Consider the following 18,713-nt stretch of genomic DNA (forward strand, 5'->3'; position numbering starts at 1 on the left):
GGCTAAACTATTATTGGAATCCCATTCCTCCAAAAAAAACTTGGGCCATTAAAAAACTCGAGTTACTCTGAACCGACAGTTGATCAGAGGATCAGTATCGTTTTGAACATTCAAAGGACTGAAATGTTTCTGGGTCTCATATAATCAATAATACATTTTATTATCAAAGATGAATTTTCGATCCGAATGGAGATTCTTACAAGATTGTGAAACACGAAGTCTGTATAACATCGGCCTATATGCAGTTGGATTTGTTGATTTGATCGAGATCGAATTTACCAGTGTACTGCCGTTATACGCATAATTGTCCCATGTATATAGAAAATTCCATAAAACATGGGACAAAAAATATACAGTAACCATTGAGCCAGGTCAAGGAACAATAAAGGATGGTATGTGATACGTGTTTTAGTTTTTACGCTTTGTAGTGGGACGTTTGTATTTTAGATGTAGAACATTTTTGTGTGATCCTGGAGAATTTCCTACAGAACTGGATCTAGCCTAACGTTCCCTATCATTCCCCGCCTCGTTTAGATGTATACATAGAAAGTATAGAAGAAGAAAGGTTAAACAATTTGCTCTTTGCTTTCGAATACGCAAGTTGCGCATGTGCAAGTATGGCGCACTGGCGCAGCTTCTAGTCGCGTTGCGTTTTCGATTGCCAGTAGGTACAACGGGCAGCAACAGGTTCAGACCCTGTTTGCTCAGCTAGTCAAGGTTGTACTCTCTCTCCACTCGGATCGGTGGTGGGCTCCCGAGTCAGATACGCGCGGTCGGAGTGGTGGTGACGTTTCTTGTACGAAAATAGTTTCTTTCACGGGCTCACCGATCGTGATTTTTCAATTCCGGGTTAGTGTGATACTTGTCAAATGCGAAAAGGTCAGCTTGTGTACTGACATTTCCGTTTCGTTGAACTGTGAACGATTGATAGAGAATGATTGCAATCTGAAACATTTTAAAAGTATGGTGGCATAAAATGTTTGCTTGTCATTTGCTCGAATGACCTGAAATGAAATAATTACTGCCCTTAACAACTAGTGTTAAAATTAAATAGAAATGAAAAGGGTTTTTCAGAATAGAATTGTATGTAAAATACTGGTAGTACATTTAATGAAGTGACTAAATTTTGCATAATTTATCAAACCGATGTAAAACGCTTCAACATCAAAAATTTTAAATCGCGCCAACACTGCATCCAAGTTGACGCAAAGTGGCCACGAAGCACATCGTGTGATGCGACCAAAATGTGAATTCCCAACACACGCGGCTGGTTGCTAAAGCTGTTGCATCGACAAACAGCCCGTGACGGGTCTTTATCGAACGAAAGTGATAAGCGGTGGTGGGATGTCTCGTACCACCAACATTTTCGGGTGCTTATCTGTTGTAACAGGGATTTATGTGTGAATTGGAAGTTTCATTGGCCGCCAGCGGGTATTAAAAGTGATTGAATGATTACGTACAGTAGCGCAGGTTAATTAGTCGTTCCCGGCAACCGGTAGCTTGTTCCGAAAAAAGACTTTCGAAGCGCTCATTAAATAGCACGACAAGGTGTAAAGGTGCTCGAAGGTAATGGTAGTATTAGTGTTTCGGTATGTGATCGTATGTATGAAACTCGATGAACGGCAATTTACTGACATTGAGAATTGCGAGAAATAGCAGTACCATGGTATTTACATTTCTAGCCGGAACTTGACCTTTTTCTTTTACATACGTTTATAGAGCACTTATACTGGTATTTTACTAATCTTTTGTGATCATGTACGAATGACTACCAGTTGGTGAAACTAACACCTTACCATGACACGATTAACTACATTCTGCTAAAATGAGTACTTCAACCTTGCGTTGCGAATCGATAAGAAACTGTAAAACGTGAGCAAAGGTCGTGTTTGTGATCGTGTTTTTGCTGTGCATGCCGTAAGCACTGTCGTCATGGCTTTGTTATAGACGCTGGCAGCATGAGTTGGCGCAAAATTCAATACAAACGGTCCGATAAATGGTGATGTATTTCAAATGCGAGAATTATTCTATGACCTTATCCGTGAAGTAAAAGAAAATTTGTCAGTGTGAATTAGTTAAACAATATCTAACAGATTTGGGAAGGACTGGATGTTTTTCTTGACGGAACAGGACGATCTTGTCCGGCTCTCTGTAGCCCGTACTTTCGGGGATATGTGAGTTTTATTCAAAATCCTAGTAATATGGTATGGTAGTCAATATTCTAGGCTTATTATCGTTACGAGATCATTTGATGAGAGTGAGCGTAAACCAACACACTATAAAAATGGAGGGCGGGCATAAGTCGATTTTCTTATACGGAGCTCATCTGGGTTCGATTGTAAACACCGCAAAAATGGCTTAGACATTTTTCTAAACGCAAAAAAGGTGGGCCCAAATATACCATCGAAGACACTAGTTTTTGACTACATCATCTCTGGAAGGATAGTTAGGTAATTTCATTAAATGACAGATATGACGGCTTTTCAGTTGAAAACGTTCCTCGTTTGCGACAGCTGAAAGAACGGTAATTCTTTTTCATTAAGCAGTCCAGCATTACAGACTGGTTTCGGACCGGGTTATTTAAGAATAAAATTTTCGGGTTCAGGTTTTTTAAATTTTACACTTTCAACTACGCAGAAGAAGTGAAACTCCTAGGTGTTATCCTAGAAAAAACTTAAAGGGTTGTGTACAGGACACGACCACGGTGACATTAAAAATGTATCTTTTTTCAAGAGCGTGCAAATGAATTTTATCTATCACACATATCGACTCACGTTCTTGTTCACTCGCCTGTTTTCATATGTTACAATTTGCTGTATACCCTCCCCATCAAAACATAATTTATTGAATGTCTTTTAACGGTAATCTATTAATTAATCAAGTATCTCACTAGGTGATTGGCATTATTTGGCTGATCCATCTAGTAAAAATAGGCTGGTCTGTCCAGAAAATATATTCAAAAGAAAAGTTCCATATTGAGAGCTGTGATGAGGAAGCCCACGCCCGCCAACGGAAATATACAGATTCTCCATGAAATATGAAATTTCATTTTCCATTTAAATTTTCAATAATATACTAATGAACTTAAGTAAACAATCTTAAGTTTAAATATTTCTTGATCGATTAGTGGTGAAAAAAATGAAATTATTTGATAAATTACATTGTTATGCAACGTTCGCACTACCAGTTAAAACGGGTTTTTATGCTATCTTGGTGACATTTTTCTTGTTGCTAATTATTAAAACGTGTTATAACTCTGTAGTGTAAACATTGTATTATTAAACCAATTCTGCAGCGTTTTATGTTATATAGGTGTTTTATATGTGTTCCATCCGTCACAGCATATACTGTTTCCCCTTTGCGCAACGATAATTGAGCGGTGTCGCACTGCACTGTTCGTGTATCAGCGTAGCTGTATTAATGTTGATGTATTATTAATGATGTGACTTATCCTTCCTCTAGCATATAAATTTGCGCTGCAAAGCAGCAACAGTTTCAGTTCAGTTTCAACCACGAAGCAGCAGCAACCTAATAAAGGAGTAAAATTAGTGTCATCGAAACAAGGTTTTTCATTTAGTTTTTATACGCCACCAGTCAGCGTCATTCGTTTGAGCATCGCCGGAACGGTCCTCAAGTGGCCATTGCGATTGCTCTCAACCATACAGTCCACCCGGAAGGAAAAAGAACCCCAGCTGAAGTCCGCGAAGAATCCAGAGAATTTCTTTGTAGTGACTCAGCCCTCCACGTTACACTAACGTTCCTCCAGTCGGAACAATATGGTTATAGGACTGACATAATTATATCTTCAGTACAGCGGTTTGTTTCATAATTTAAAACAGATTTATTTTAAAATTTAAATTAGTATACCCAACCGTTCTATTTGTTGTATACTTTAAAACGCAATTAGAACTGTGTTTTAAATACATAGGGTAGGACAGATATTCTGACTGGATAACTTGGGAAAACAATTTTAAGTCCAGTAACGCTTAAGACATGGCTTGAATTTGAATCGAAAAAGAACATCCGCTTCAACTGCTGCTGGGACGGTAAGTTCTGTTTTGAAATTATAAAACAAAAAGTTCTGCTGGGAATGTGATTGTTTCCGATGCAATTACACTCAGATTTTTCACGCAGGGGATACAGGCCGTGTAAATGAAAACCGCGTAAATTTAAAAAAAAACGCGTTAATGAAAACCGCGTAAATTTCAAAATCCGCGTAAAAAAACTTGAGTGTACTCTCCTATATGAAATACTACGCTGCTGAACAGTGCAATAACTACAGAAGCACGTTGTCAGATGCCTTACTTATAAAAAACATATAACCGAAATATGAAACATGAAATCCAATAGGCTCTTTACCCTACGCAGCTACAAAGCGTCGTAAACATGGATTAACAAGTTACAACGCACACGCATGCATAAAAATAAATATATTTTTTTCAAACGCAACACTCTTAAGCAGCACACACCGTATTGAATTAAATCCAAACCACCCCACCCACCCACTTTGCAAATCATTCTATGACACCGTGCTGGTACCCGAAAAATCCGCACACGGCCACCGCTGCCGAAAATGCATAGCGTCTACCGCTTAGTGTAGTGCCCAGACGCTGCAGCCATGATCTTACCCGTTCGACATAAGAACAAAAACTGATTCAAACGGGTACGCGTCACCTCTATTTATAAACTAACCGTATATGGTTTAGTCACTTAGGTGCGAGTGTGTGCAAATGCCAACGTTACCGAAAATCGATAGCGCTTATTGCATCGCCCGGAGACGATGTTGCTCGTATGGGATAAGAGCAACAACTGATTTAAACGGACATGCGTTGCTTCTATTTATGACTTTTCGTGTTTCATTGAGCAACTAAGCTGCCCTCTCTTGACGGCTGTGTCTGAGAAATCTGCCTCACGAATGGTAATTTTCCCGTTTTTCGTGAACTTTTTAATTTTACCAATTTTTAAAAGTCAACTTTTATTGGGGAGATATTAAATTATTACCAATATTTAAGTTTGGTGTTTCTGAATCGGTTGGTGTATGAATGATTAAAATCCATCTAGTAATATCGGAATTATAAGCGTGCAAACCTTACATTGTTTCGTTACATGGGTGATAGTTTAGATTTTAGAATGACACCTAGCCCCAGATAGTGGAGTAAGACATTTTTAATGTCAAAAACTGAATTGGAACTCGCACCTGACATACGCCGTTAATAAAGCAACAACAGCACTGTGGGCGTGCAGTAAACTCTTCGGGAAAACTTGGGGTCTCAAACCGAGATTGGCTTACTGGTCCTACACGACCCTCGCCAGACCACGATTAACTTATTCCTCCATTGTGTGGTGGCCCGTGATGTACCAAATCGGGTTTTTATAATTATGGGGAAATAACCCAAGGTTTTTTCCCGGTTAAAACGGTTTTTTCGCGTGAAGATTGGGTTTTTTGCAATTTTGTGATATATTAGTAATTGAACATTAATGTATTGTTATCCAAACACTTTTATTTTATTTATGAGCATTGTTGTCATAAAGTTTTGCATGTATATGAATTCTGAATGGTTTTCCTCAATTGAATCATTGCTATAGCGGTGATCCAACATTTCTTTCCAAATATTGTGGTTGAATAAGTGATAAAACTTTTCAACATGTTTTGGGCTAAGTCGATTGCGTTTCTTACTGTGAATTCACCTAAACGTACTAAACATTTTTTCTACTATTGCTGATGTAGTTGATGCCGAAAGAATTCGGATTACGATTTGTGAGAGTTCTGATTACGGTTCATACTAATGACGAATGTCAAGGCCACTCGCTTTCTGCATATTACTCACTTTTACTTTACACCGAACTAAATAGGTATTATCTAAATTTTGTATGAATACCTACCTCATTTCGCTAAAAGTATAGCAACCCCTAAAATGAGTAACAAGCAGAATAAAAGTAGTTTGGGCATCACATGATTATTCTAATTTTCACTAGTTTGAGTTACAATGACTATTGTTTCCAGTATTATATGAAACAACTTGAAATATGGAATGGACCGAAATTAAAGCAGCAGGAATAGAAAATACTTTGTAAAACCTGTTATAAATATATTAGAATTTGAAAATTGGATTTAAACTTCAAGTTTAAAAATTGGCCAGGAGCTTTTCGATTATGTCCCACAGAATTAAAAACGAAAAAAAGTATATCCGGTTCTTAAAAAGGACTTCTTTATACAACTTTTAATCTTGAATGTAACGTTGTACGGAATTTCCCGTGAGCGAATTATACTGGATGTTCATCCTTGCCGACTTTTTCGGGTGACAATATTCTAAGCGATTCTCATGCTCAAGGCTTTCTGTCCGATTTTTACGCTTGATGTTTATATTCGATTTTTATATGCTAAGATATCTGGAGTGGGTTTTACAAAGTATGTTTTATCCTTGCGACTTTTATTTTCGGTCTCTCAAATGTAAATGCAAGATTCTTTAACCTTCCGGAAGTCGCGCAAATGGCCCACTGAACGAGCAGTCGCTAGATTTTCAGAGCAGCGTGTACTCAGTGCACTAACGCGACTGCCGAAAGGTTAAAACATTAAATGAACATCATATATTCGATAAAGCGAAAAAACCCATATTTCGTCCGGGTTAAAATGATTTGGGAAAAAACCCGGTTAAAACCCAAAGATAAAAACCCGGGAAGATGGAATTTTTCCCATCGGTACATCACTGGTGGTGGCCCAAAGTTAAGCAAAAGACCGCCCAAGCTAAACTAACTAAAGTTCAGAGGCTAGCCTGCCTCTCTATCACAGGCGCTATGAAATCAACACCCACTACAGCTATGGAAGCCATGCTTCATCTACCTTCATTGCACAAACATGTTATGAGGCGAGATGGGCCAACCCCTGGCCTTAGCCTGTCATGGTGATGTCAATACAAAGGAAAAAAAACATGTTATGAGGGAGGCAAGACTTGGCTCTCTGAGAGTGCTAAAGGGTAAACCACCATTTGATGGGGATTTAAATGGTCTCCTGAGTATAATAAAGGAACTCAAACTAAACCCTGTCTTGACAACAGTTCAGGATGAAATGGAGGCTAAACCGAACTTCGATATCTCATATGTGGTCCACATAGTGGATCGTCAGATGTGGGATGTAGGGGGTCCTATACTGCCTCAAGGTACAATATCATTCTGTACGGATGGTTCTAAAATGGGTGAGCTGACTGGCTCGAGAGTCTACGGACCAAGAATTAAAGAAGCGATATCAATGGGATAGTGGCCTACAGTTTTCCAGGCAGAGGTATATGCAATATACACCTGCTCGGAGGTCTGTAGGAAACGAAACTACAGACATGCAAAAATCGCAATCTTCTCAGAAGCCAAGCAGCACTGTTGGCATTAAGGTTGTCGAAATGTTAGTCCAAACTGGTTTGGGAGTCCATCACATCTTTACAACAACTGGCAACTTGGAATAAAGTAGTGATATTCTGGGTACCTAGCCACCAAGGAATCGATGGTAACGAAGTGACAGACGAATTAGCCAGGCGTGGTTCATCAAACATGCTTGTTGGACCAGAACCATTTCTAGATAGGGTGATGAGCCTATTTGCGCCATGTTTCTATTATCACCCAACCCATTTGAAGCCGTTGGTTAGAGCAGTGTCTGCCATCTTTGTTCAACGCATTGAGTCAAATGGTAGCGCAACAATAGGGGCACTCGATTCGAGTTTTCATTGTGCTCAAACACGAGAATTTTACTGTTTTCAACGCATTTGTGTTATTATATTGGTTCTTAGCAACGAAGCAAAGCGGTTGATGTCAATTTTTACGCATTCTATTGATTATAAGGCAAGAAATTATCGAATTAGTGAGGCACCTTGCTTAGTATGGTGAAAATAGGCTCATCACCCTATATCTACCTGTCCCATTAAACAAGAACTTTCGGCTTGGGCAAGAGACCAACTACTAAAGTACTAAGAAATTCATGCATCCAGATATAACGAGAACCAAAAAACTAATGGATCTAAAACGTAAAGGCTTACGTATAATCACAGGTTTATTTACAGGACATTGTCCTGCTAAGTATCATCTGAAAAAAAATGGCGCCTCACGAGATATGACATACCTGTCCCAAACGGATCCTCAGCTACATTCATAATGTACTACCCGGTTGGGACGACACACGTGGACAAACAAACAACTCGCTTCCAACTACATTGGATTCGGGCAATTTGTAACATGTAGAGCAAACAGGGGCAGCCACAAAAGATAACCCGAATGGTGGTCGCAGTGGCAAAGTTTCCCAAAAAAAAAAAAAAGTTTGGAGTTTTCGGGTTTCGAACGAATATGTATAACTTAACCATTTATTGCTGGTTGACAAAGGTACGTAGGGGAGTATCTCCAGCTATTAGCCGGATTTTGCTTTTTGTCCATAAAATTCGATATTTAATGCGACCAGTATTTAGATTCTTTAATGGACAATCCCAAGTTGTTTATTGATCAATAATAGCGCAAGCCAGGGCCTGACGTAGATCGCAGCAATGTTAGTCCAAGACTTGTTACTGTTGGAGATCGTATATACGACTGCGCAATCCACAAGGGTCATTGGAGAAGGGCAATTGTTAGAAGCAGATTCGTGCGCAAAAGGGGAGGAAGGGATGGTTGAGGGATCAAGTGAAATGAATAACTTTTCAAAATTTCTTAACTTCCAGGATCAGGAAAAAAGTATATTGTAAACCGTTTTGACTTGACACATTATACATCCTTTGATTTTGGTAGTTGCTGAAGAACCCCGGCGAGGGATGTACGTCAAGTCGGTCGGTATTTCCAGATCCGTTCACTTTCCTACATGTTTTAATATTAATAACAGTTATGAGTAAACCAGTAACACAGCAAAGGTTGGTCAGCGAACCAGCTATGGCAACTAAAGGGAAAAAACGAATAACACAAAAATCGGTTTAATTATGATTTGAGGCGTAGAACTAGTGTTTTAAGATTTTAATGGTACACGGTATACCTATTTATCGCATTGTATTACCGACCGGTTTGCTGTTCCTAACCTCAGCAATTAAAACCTTGGGTTGGATGTTGAATCAATCCATTTTTTTCATTACACTATCAATAATCTCAAGTACTGTCAATAGTAATGATCGTGTATGGGTAACTATTAGATTTTCAGCCTAGAGTGTAGTTACGACGCACCGGTTATCCAGTTTCATCCCAAATTTTCTAGCGCTATTTTCAAATTTAAATTATACTATGTTGGAAAAATGTGTTCTCAGGCAAAAGAGTAAACTATGGATTTTATTTACTACTTCATCTTCTTACGCACTTTTAGGCATTTTGAGGTCGCGCAAGAAAGTTTTAATAAATGATAAGCGGGGTAAATTGTTTTGGTTTCGGCTATTTTTTTAATATTAGTGGTTATATACATAGGACAATTAACAAATGGGGCGCAAAGAGTCATAAAAAATGTTTTGCTTGCGGTTGCCATTATCGCAACCTTGACCATATGTAAGAATTGAGAAGTTCAAATCCATACAAAAATATTCTAGAGCAACTTTTATGAACGGTTAATTTTAATGAGGCTCGCGATAGAAGTGCTTGGAATGTATTTTAGAATAAATGTAATGGAATATAAATCTTAAAATAAAAAAAAATCTTGTTGCGGTTTCTTGATAAGGTCGAACAGTCTCTGCTCATATTCGCTATATTCCCGAGTGATTTTTGTTTAAATCTCGCAGAGCTGAAATTTTAGATTTTGCAACCGCAACGGTAGGTCAGTACCTACAAACAAATTCTATTTTCAGCGGTGTTGAACTTGAGTTCGCCAAAATGTCTGTATGTTCTGACGATGATAGTCTACGGTTATTCTGTTGTTTTTTCGGTGTTATGTCATTTGGCTCAGGTCCCGAAAATGTGTTCCGTTTTTAAATGTGATACGCTTAAGTGGAGGGAAGGTTGATTATATCTGATAATTTAATCCAGATAATACTGGGAACCAGACGCATTGATCCGGTCCATTTTTCCAATCCAAAACAACCAAATGTGTCTGAATTTAGTAAAAAATGCCGTTATTATAAGCTTTTCAATTGATGGGTGCACGGGTTTCTTTGTCGGCCTGTTAAGGTGTTTTTTGTTGGACTCACAACGGTTTAAAAGACCCTAAATATGGTCCGTGCCAAATTTCGCAATCATGCAAAAAACAAAAACATGTTTCAATAGACCATAAATATCCCAAAATACGTTTTGGTATGGGATCCATCGGACCAAGATTATGGCGTTTTTGTGGGTTGATCCTACTTCAAACGACGATGATAATGTAAAAACAGCGGTTTAGGCGTACAGTGCACTTTTCAAGAAAACTTGGGGTTTCAAACCCAGAAAATTCACCTTCCCTGATATAAGATACCTAAAAACAGAAAGCTCTCATATCCACCAGAGAATAACGGTCCGCGTGGCTATGCAAGAACACACGCGAATATGTGAATGGCCACAGGGTTATAAAATCGAATTTATATACGCGAAGTCACATATACACGAGCACACGCGACAAGCACGTTAACATACGTAGGCTTAAACCCTTCGCGATCATCTACGCCCGCGATCGCATAAACTTGATAACACTCCGGTAATAATAGTACTTACGAAGTTACGCACGCGATCATGAATCGGTCACGTCCGGAAATTTTTACCCTCCATTCTAGCAACTTAGGTCCATACATTCAGTTATACCAAGCAAAAAATATGGCTCATATCCACTAGACAACATATTCCATGGCGACATGACTGGCAACTCTAGTGATATGGAAGAACCAACTTTCTTCTAGAATCTGAATCGTACAAGATAAATATCAGATTCACGGTCCGCGCGTGATCATTCTAGAACACACGCGAATATGCGAAAGGTACACGGTTTTAATATAGAACTTATACACGCGTAGTTACATACACGTTTTAACGTACAAATGCTCGAGTCCTTCGCGATGATACACGAGATCGCGAAATACCTACGCCCGCACATACCTGAACCGTACAATGAATATCACATTCAGAATCCGCTCGGTCCGCTACAATTGGTCTAAAGCAGTGTTTTAGTGGGCGCCATTGCCTGTCTCGTCTGCAAATTGTAGTATGTGATTCTGATGGGGAGCCCTTCCGAGAACCTAGCTCTACAGCTCCAGTAGGACAAATCTCGAAATAAAAAAATTACTTCTAGCAATCTTCGACAAAGTTGATTATCTTTCTTATTTTCAAATACAACTAGCTAGCCAACTAGCGGTGAAAATGCGAGTTAGTGGGTTTTTCTCCGTACAAATTATCGAAAATCCCATGCAAACTTCAGCGCCGTTGGGCCGGTAGCTAGACTTGTCAGATTTGCTTTAAATTTAGAGCAAGTACTCCTGGTGGGACTAGAAATCGACTCAGGAGTGGGCCTTTTGAGTTTTCAAAAATTCGTTCTTCTCCAAGGCTGTCTAGTGTATACAAACATGCTGACATCGAAACTCCTGGATGTCTCAAAAGCTGTATGCATTCGAGGAATTTCGTGCGAAGTGCGTACAAGGAATATTGGTGGCCCAATATCGAGCGATTTAAGAGTGTGGAATACTTTCGGGCCTTAATCAGAACACCGGACAGGCTACTGGCATGTCGTTTAGAAGCACCAGGTGAAGAGTTCTGTTAGAAAATCGCATCGCGTGTGAGAATTTCCGCATTTTTTCTATTTTACCGATTGTTCTATATATAATCGTTATAAATTTTTTTCTCAGTCAGTTTGAGCGTTCAATGACGAGAATTTACGGTGCAGAACAGAATTATAAGCGTTCAAAGTACAATGAATGACACCAAATCTGTTGAAGCTGCCCAATACAATAGTTTTTACTCCGGCTTGCGTCGTATAATAACATTGTCCACTGCACCTGTGTCTGTTTTACATTGAAGGGGTAGATAGAGAACTAGATTTCCCGGTTTCGCAAGTTCTGCAATTAAACATTTTGCCCAGCAAAATTATGTCCATCGCTAGCATGAGGTGTATTTATAAATGCATCTCATTGTATAACTATCGCCTGTTGATATACGGTTGCTCGATTTACGCCTGTTGTGTGTGTGTGTAAGTAGTGGTGCAAAAATTTAACTTGAGCTTTCGACCCATCGTGTGCAAAACATACCCTGTTTTCAAGACTACTTGGCGCGTATCGGACAAGCTCTATAATCTGATATGATCCATTCGAAAAGCAGAACCATGTAAGATGAACCATATAGACGATTAGTCAGCACCCCAGAACAACTCACCCGTGAAAACAGATTGCATTAGCTCAGAGACGTTGATGCATCATTCCTGCAAAGAAGAATGTGTGAACGCATCAGATGGGCCTCTCTACCACTAAGGCTAGATATATCTGTTTGCGAATCTTTTGATCTGCGAAGTGCCAGAAACAGTTAATAATTTTTATTTATAGCTTTCCGCATCTATGAACTAAACTTTTTGTTGTTTCAGTGTGATCATCAGCCTTCGGTTGATGAAACGTGATGCCAAATGGTTCTGCTTCTAATCGACGGTTTGTGTGCTCAATATGGGGAACGACGCACGAGATTGCAATGAATGTTGTGGTGCTAGAGCTGGGTTTCAAGATGATATTTCAAGTGCTCTATTTTTGGTTAATAACACGATGAAAAGAAATGAGCAACATTCATCGAAAAAAAAAAACTAGATATTGTGACGTAACATATCAAATTTGCCTGTAATACAATTAATGGATTGATCTTCAGTTAAGGCGTCGAATTTCAGTATCAGACAGGGATAGATTGAAACACGACTTCACTGAAGGACAAACTGTTGCACGAATTGGTTCGAATCCAATAAAAATTAAAGAGTGTATTATATTGAACACATTTGTCGAATTATTTATTCCAGTAGAATAAAAAATAAATCTGAGCTTATGCTACCATCCTGCAGGATGGTTTACTAATCCCTATTGCCACTGTCGACTAGCGATCAATGCTCGGTGAATTTGTATTTCAGCTAGTATCATTTTAAATCTTCTGTTGGCTTTTATCACGTGTACCGATCCAGTTCAGCTGGCGTGTAGGCCCTCTGAAAACCTCCGGCGCGCCAGCACCAAGACCACGCACATCAACACAGTTTACACGTTTAAAATTGAATAACTAATAACCAAAACGACCTTGGTACGCCATTTTCCAACCACTGACTGCCACTGCAATCATCGAGCCACTTCACCCAGTCTCCTATGTGATCATGCGTCTCTCCAACCGGAAAAGTGAAGAAATGTTACTCATGATCATCATATGTGTAATGTTATGTTGGCCATTAAGGCAAGAAAAAAAAAATCCACCAGCGCATACCTCCAACAACCAACCATAATAAGACGTTTTCGGTTTCGTTCGAAATATTTTAACATTATTTTCCTACATCTTTTTCCTCCACCAATTTGGCAGGTTGCAAATCAACAGAAGCAAGAGCAAAGAAATACACCAAGTAATAAATATTAATAACATTAGCTACCCATACAAGGCACGGGTGTGCCCAATCATTTGGACCACAGGCATAACGCCAGACGGGGGAGGTGTGAGCGATTCGAACCGGACTGGCACGAATACGACAATATGGAGGCAAAACCGGTGCAGGTGATCGAAACACAGGCTGATCACTCATTCGTACTGAACGAGGATGCACTGAACGAGATTCTGCTGCAGGAAAATGTACGGGATCGGACGGTGGTCGTTGTGTCGGTGGCCGGTGCTTTCAGGAAGGGAAAAAGCTTTCTGTTGGATTTTTTCCTGCGGTACATGTACTCGAAGGTTAGTATTCTGATGGCGCGGTGTGATACAAGTACTTTAATTTTTTCCTTCTTCTTGTAGTACGTACATCATCAGAGCGCGTCGGAATGGCTTGGGGCTGACAACGAACCGTTGACAGGATTTTCCTGGCGGGGTGGCAGTGAACGTGACACGACCGGTATTCTGATGTGGTCGGAAATCTTTCTGCACGACAAACCTAATGGCGAAAAGGTAATTTATTTTTGTTGGGTGACCGTTACCAGAACTGAAGAAGAATTATTCCGAACACATTTGAAACTTGTGATGAATAATTTGAAAGGATGTAAATAATATTTCTAATTATTGATAAATTCTCTGAAATGAACGTTCAATATGCTGGAGACAAGCCGGCTTATTTTTTTGAACACCCGTTATTTGATTTGTTTAATAAGCCCCTAGTCAAGCGAGATGTCTCGCAAGGAGGAAAGGAGTTCATTTTTAATGTGATGAAAACTAGTGAAATCACAACATTGGCACGGCTTAGCAAAAAGTTTGGGTTCAAACTATTTTTCTCCACTATGGAGAAAATGGGCTAAAAGCGCTTTTCCGCGTGATGGGTACAAAACCTATAACTACAATAAGATGCGCTCGTGCAAACATGGCTTCAACAATGATTCACATCCCGTTCTATCGGATCAAAGATATTTTTTTTAAATCTGTTGCATATTTCTCGAGTTCTGCTGGAACGATATTCGGCTGGGACAGAAATATCGAAAATTCGTCCTGATAAGCTTCGGGTGGTGGTAAATAGCTTGAAGCGTATATGTACCAGTTAATCGGGTTGAATGTGAAGGAGTCGACACCGATTCGACTTTGGATTGCGTGGATCTGCTGACACATGGGGTTGGCTGTTTTAAAGACTCCATGCTTCAACCAGTGAAGTTAGTGAACTACAAACGTTTGCATTTAGCATCAATCGCAGTTGACAAGAAGAGGACACACGTCAACTCAGACTCTTATCGGGTGACCTTCGCCGGGTTTGCTCTACCCAAGTACCTCCTGTTTAACCAGGTTCGTCTATCCGCTCGTCATTTTGTCCTGCGGGACATAAACTGCACTAATTGCAAATAACTGGAACATACAGCCTGCCATTGTACCAATAAGGTTCGTTTTTCGAAATGCTATGGGAATCATGTGGATGATTCCTGTGGATGTTGAAAAGTATTTCTATCGTGGGGAAATCCCTTCAGGGACGCTGGAAGCAATTTTTTACAGAAATGCTAAAGGCACCGGCCACTACGAACATCTACACTAACTTGTCTACTGACGAAGGCGACTGTAATGAACCCGAAGGGGAACATCTTATACTGTACCTAGAAGCAATGGAAAAAGGAGGAACATTTCCTCTCCTAAGCTTCGGTGTAAAAGTCTGAAGGGATCTCTTCAAGGTCCTCCAGACATAACTACTCGAGGAAGTATTTGTGCCAAACCGAAACATGTAACTCCCGGTCTCAAAATCCTGAGCTCAGAAAAAAAGTTCCCAGCACTTCTTGGGACATCAAAAACCCCCAAGTGTTCCCATGTCTCTGTCGGAAAAAGAAATCAGCGCTGGATTAATAAAATTCTCTGACATTTTGGACCGCATTTTTACAGCTTTAAATATTTCTGACCCTCTCAAAAGCATCTTCGCATATAAAAACACTCTTAATGCAGTTGACTGCAAAATAGCCCCTTCCATCAGCGATGATAGCCTTCGATGGTTTGATGAAAGCCAAGAAACGGAGTTACTGGCGCTGAGTCGTTGGCGGACTAACGAGAGAAACATCAATGAGTTCTCTTGGGGACACGTTTCGGCGTATACGGAACCGAAACAGTACTAACGATAGCGTGGAATATTCAAACCGTGGGATATTCGATTTCTCTAAGAAAATTGTCTAGAACGAAACACCTTTTTCGATGGTTGAGTTCTCACTTCATCTCTTATTATGTAACAACAAAGCCGCAGGACCAGACAGAATCAAATTCAGTTTGTTGAATAATTTGCCAGACTCTGCCAAGAGACGCTTGTTGTATTCATTCAAACCAGGAAAACCAGCCTCCGACCACAACCCGTTTCGACCGATTGAAATGCTGTCCTGTACCCGAAAGTTGTTTGAGAAAATTATGCTATCCCACCTCGAAATTGGACCGAAGCAAATCGGTTACTGTCAGATACACAATTGGGCTTCCGCAAGGGCAAAGAAACGAGCGATTGCCTTGCGTTGCTCTCAACAAAAATTAAGAGCGGATGCCGTAAGTTTTCTTGGATATTAAGGGGGCTTTTGATTCAGTTTCTATCAACAATTCTTACTCAGAAGCTGCACCAGCATGGTGTTTCACTGATTTTAAAAAACTTTTTGCTAAACCTGTTGTCTAAATGGCGTATACAAACAAATATATAAACTCCTCACTTCCAGCTGGCCATCATTTTAATGGACACTCAAGGAGCCTTCGACAGTCAGAGTACCGTACGAGATTGTGCCACAGTGTTTGCCCTAAGCACGATGCTCTCTTCTGTGCAGATCTACAACCTGTCCCAGAACATTCAGGAAGACGATTTACAACATCTGCAGGTGATATACCGTCGTTGATTTAAATTGGCCTGTCACATGACTAAACTTACAAAAAAATAATCCCTACAGCTCTTCACCGAATACGGGCGCCTAGCGCTAGCGGATAGTGGCAAAAAGCCCTTTCAGCGATTGCAGTTTTTGGTGCGTGACTGGAGCTTCCCATACGAAGCAGAGTACGGTGCCTTAGGAGGGGAACTCATTTTGAAGCGAAGACTGGAGGTGCAAGACAAGCAACATCCGGAGCTGCAGTCACTTCGAAGGCACATCACTTCCTGCTTTACGGAAATCGCCTGCTTCCTGATGCCACATCCGGGTCTCACCGTTGCCACACACCAAACGTTCGATGGTCGATTGGCGGACATTACGTCCGAGTTCAAGAACAGTTTGAAGGAACTCGTGCCGATGCTGCTGGCTCCGCAGAACATCATCGCGAAGGAAATCAATGGACAGAAGGTGAAAGCGCGTGATCTGGTGCAGTACTTCAAATCGTACATGGCTATCTACAAGGGAAATGAGTTGCCCGAACCTAAAAGTATGCTGGTCGCTACAGCAGAAGCTAACAATCTGACGGCGGTGGCCGCTGCGAAGGAGATTTACTCACAGCTGATGGAAGATGTTTGTGGTGGAGCGAAACCATATCTAAGCTCGGCACATCTGGACTCGGAACACAATCGAATAAAGGAGAAAGCATTGCATCAGGTGAGGTATGAAAGCTTAATTTTCTGCAGCTAACTAATGTATCGTTCCCTATAGTTTTCCTCCAAACGTAAAATGGGTGGCGAGGAGTTTTCGGAAAAGTACCGTGAGAAGCTAGAGACGGACCTGGACGAATCGTTTGCGACCTTCAGAGCGCACAACGAGAGCAAGAACATCTTCAAGGCAGCGCGGACGCCGGCCGTCTACTTTGCGATTGCCGTGGTTATGTACATTTTTAGCGGAATCTTCGGGTTGGTCGGCCTGTACACCTTTGCCAATTTCGCTAATCTGATCATGGGAGTAGCGCTGTTGACGCTGGCTACGTGGGCGTACATTAGGTATGTGTCGACTGGCTACTTGGTAAGGGATGCGTTCACTCATTGTCCCTTTTTGTATTTTCAGGTACAGCGGAGAGCTTAGTGACTTCGGGGTGCGGTTAGACGAAATCGCAAATCTGCTGTGGGAAAATGTAAGTTGTTTTTCTTATTGTTTCTGTTTGACCGGTTTCGGGATAGTAATATATGTGCACCAGAACGAGCTCGTGTATTATCTTAAGCTGTTAAATTTACTGTAAACGTAACGAACAAAAAATAGTTTAATAATGAACCAAACCTGTTTTGGAAAACCGATACCCACAGTGTATGTGATTTCGTCCTAAGTTTGTATGTTTTATTTGGTTTTGTCGGTTTGGTTTCATTTTTTTTTACTAATTTCTCTTCACTTGTGACTCTATCTGAGACAATGAAGCCTGTGAAGAACTTTTTACTTGTTGGATGCGTATTTTTTTGTTCGCGAAGATAATCTGTGTTTGCCAGATGCTCGAAAAGGTCGTTTTGAACTACCAGTCGGTGTTCAGGGTAAGTATAGTAATGATGCATCAGGTCCATGTCTAATTTGTCTAATGTAGTAGAAAAAATTTTTGCAATCCGCTTTATTTCTTAAACATTAACTATAAGATTTCACTTTCACAGCTTTCAATATATAATCGATATGTGTAAACCAAACATTTCCACTATAGATAGGAACTATATTAGCGACATCGTTACATGTTATATCAATCTTTTGATTAACTCGTTGGATTATTTTGCAATTCACTGAAAAGATGCTTAGATACTATATCTCTCGAAGGCCAAATGTCGACTTGATGGCAGTTGTTGACCGGTAAGCATCAAATTTTTCGACTCTCAGAAATTAGTTACTAAAACTTTTTTTGTTGGGATTGGTACTACTGCGACCGTTGAGTTGATCTATTGTGGTAGTGCAGGAGTTAAATAAGCTGCTACATTAATTGGAATGAGACAAAAAATTCGTGCTACCCAATTCCAACGGAGTAGTCCAAATTAGGATGAAATGCAGAATACTCTCTACCAGTGTACGAGAAGCGCTAATAGGATCGAATGCAGAATTCCACACCCACGCCATATGCGAAGATACACCAATAAAAATAGTACTATCGGGTCTGCCCTTTCTTCACACTAACGAGGTTATAACAGAATTGTCAAATATGAACATTTATCCCCGGGAGATGAAACTGCTGTCCAAATCAAGGGATCATGCATTTCCCTAAGAATATTCTATTCTATTCTATTCTAATCCTTACACAGCCAGTATTGAAAAGCATCCTGCAAAACACCACAGTTAGTCTGCAGT

General features: G+C 40.2%; 1 protein-coding gene across 7 annotated transcripts in view; it reads left to right on the plus strand.

The window, feature by feature from the left end:
• LOC131676824 (atlastin) overlaps positions 1-18,713 on the plus strand; it is a 29,127-nt gene that overhangs the window by 1,350 nt on the left and 9,064 nt on the right. For 4 of the 7 annotated variants that reach the window (XR_009303250.1, XM_058956165.1, XM_058956167.1 and 1 more), the window contains exons 2-7: positions 13,435-13,797; positions 13,858-14,007; positions 16,212-16,367; positions 16,437-17,066; positions 17,121-17,401; positions 17,466-17,532. Coding sequence is in view for 6 of the 7 variants with exons in the window: in XM_058956165.1 (XP_058812148.1) it covers positions 13,603-13,797; positions 13,858-14,007; positions 16,212-16,367; positions 16,437-17,066; positions 17,121-17,401; positions 17,466-17,532 (1,479 nt within the window). In the remaining variant the exon portion in view is untranslated. Of the gene's footprint in view, positions 1-672; positions 880-1,199; positions 1,567-13,434; positions 13,798-13,857; positions 14,008-16,211; positions 16,368-16,436; positions 17,067-17,120; positions 17,402-17,465; positions 17,533-18,713 lie in introns of those variants that run through there. The other 3 variants (XM_058956170.1, XM_058956166.1, XM_058956169.1) reach the window with 3 other exon arrangements.

Source organism: Topomyia yanbarensis, chromosome 1 (assembly GCF_030247195.1).
Source record: "Topomyia yanbarensis strain Yona2022 chromosome 1, ASM3024719v1, whole genome shotgun sequence".
In the NCBI taxonomy this organism is placed as follows: domain Eukaryota; kingdom Metazoa; phylum Arthropoda; class Insecta; order Diptera; family Culicidae; genus Topomyia; species Topomyia yanbarensis.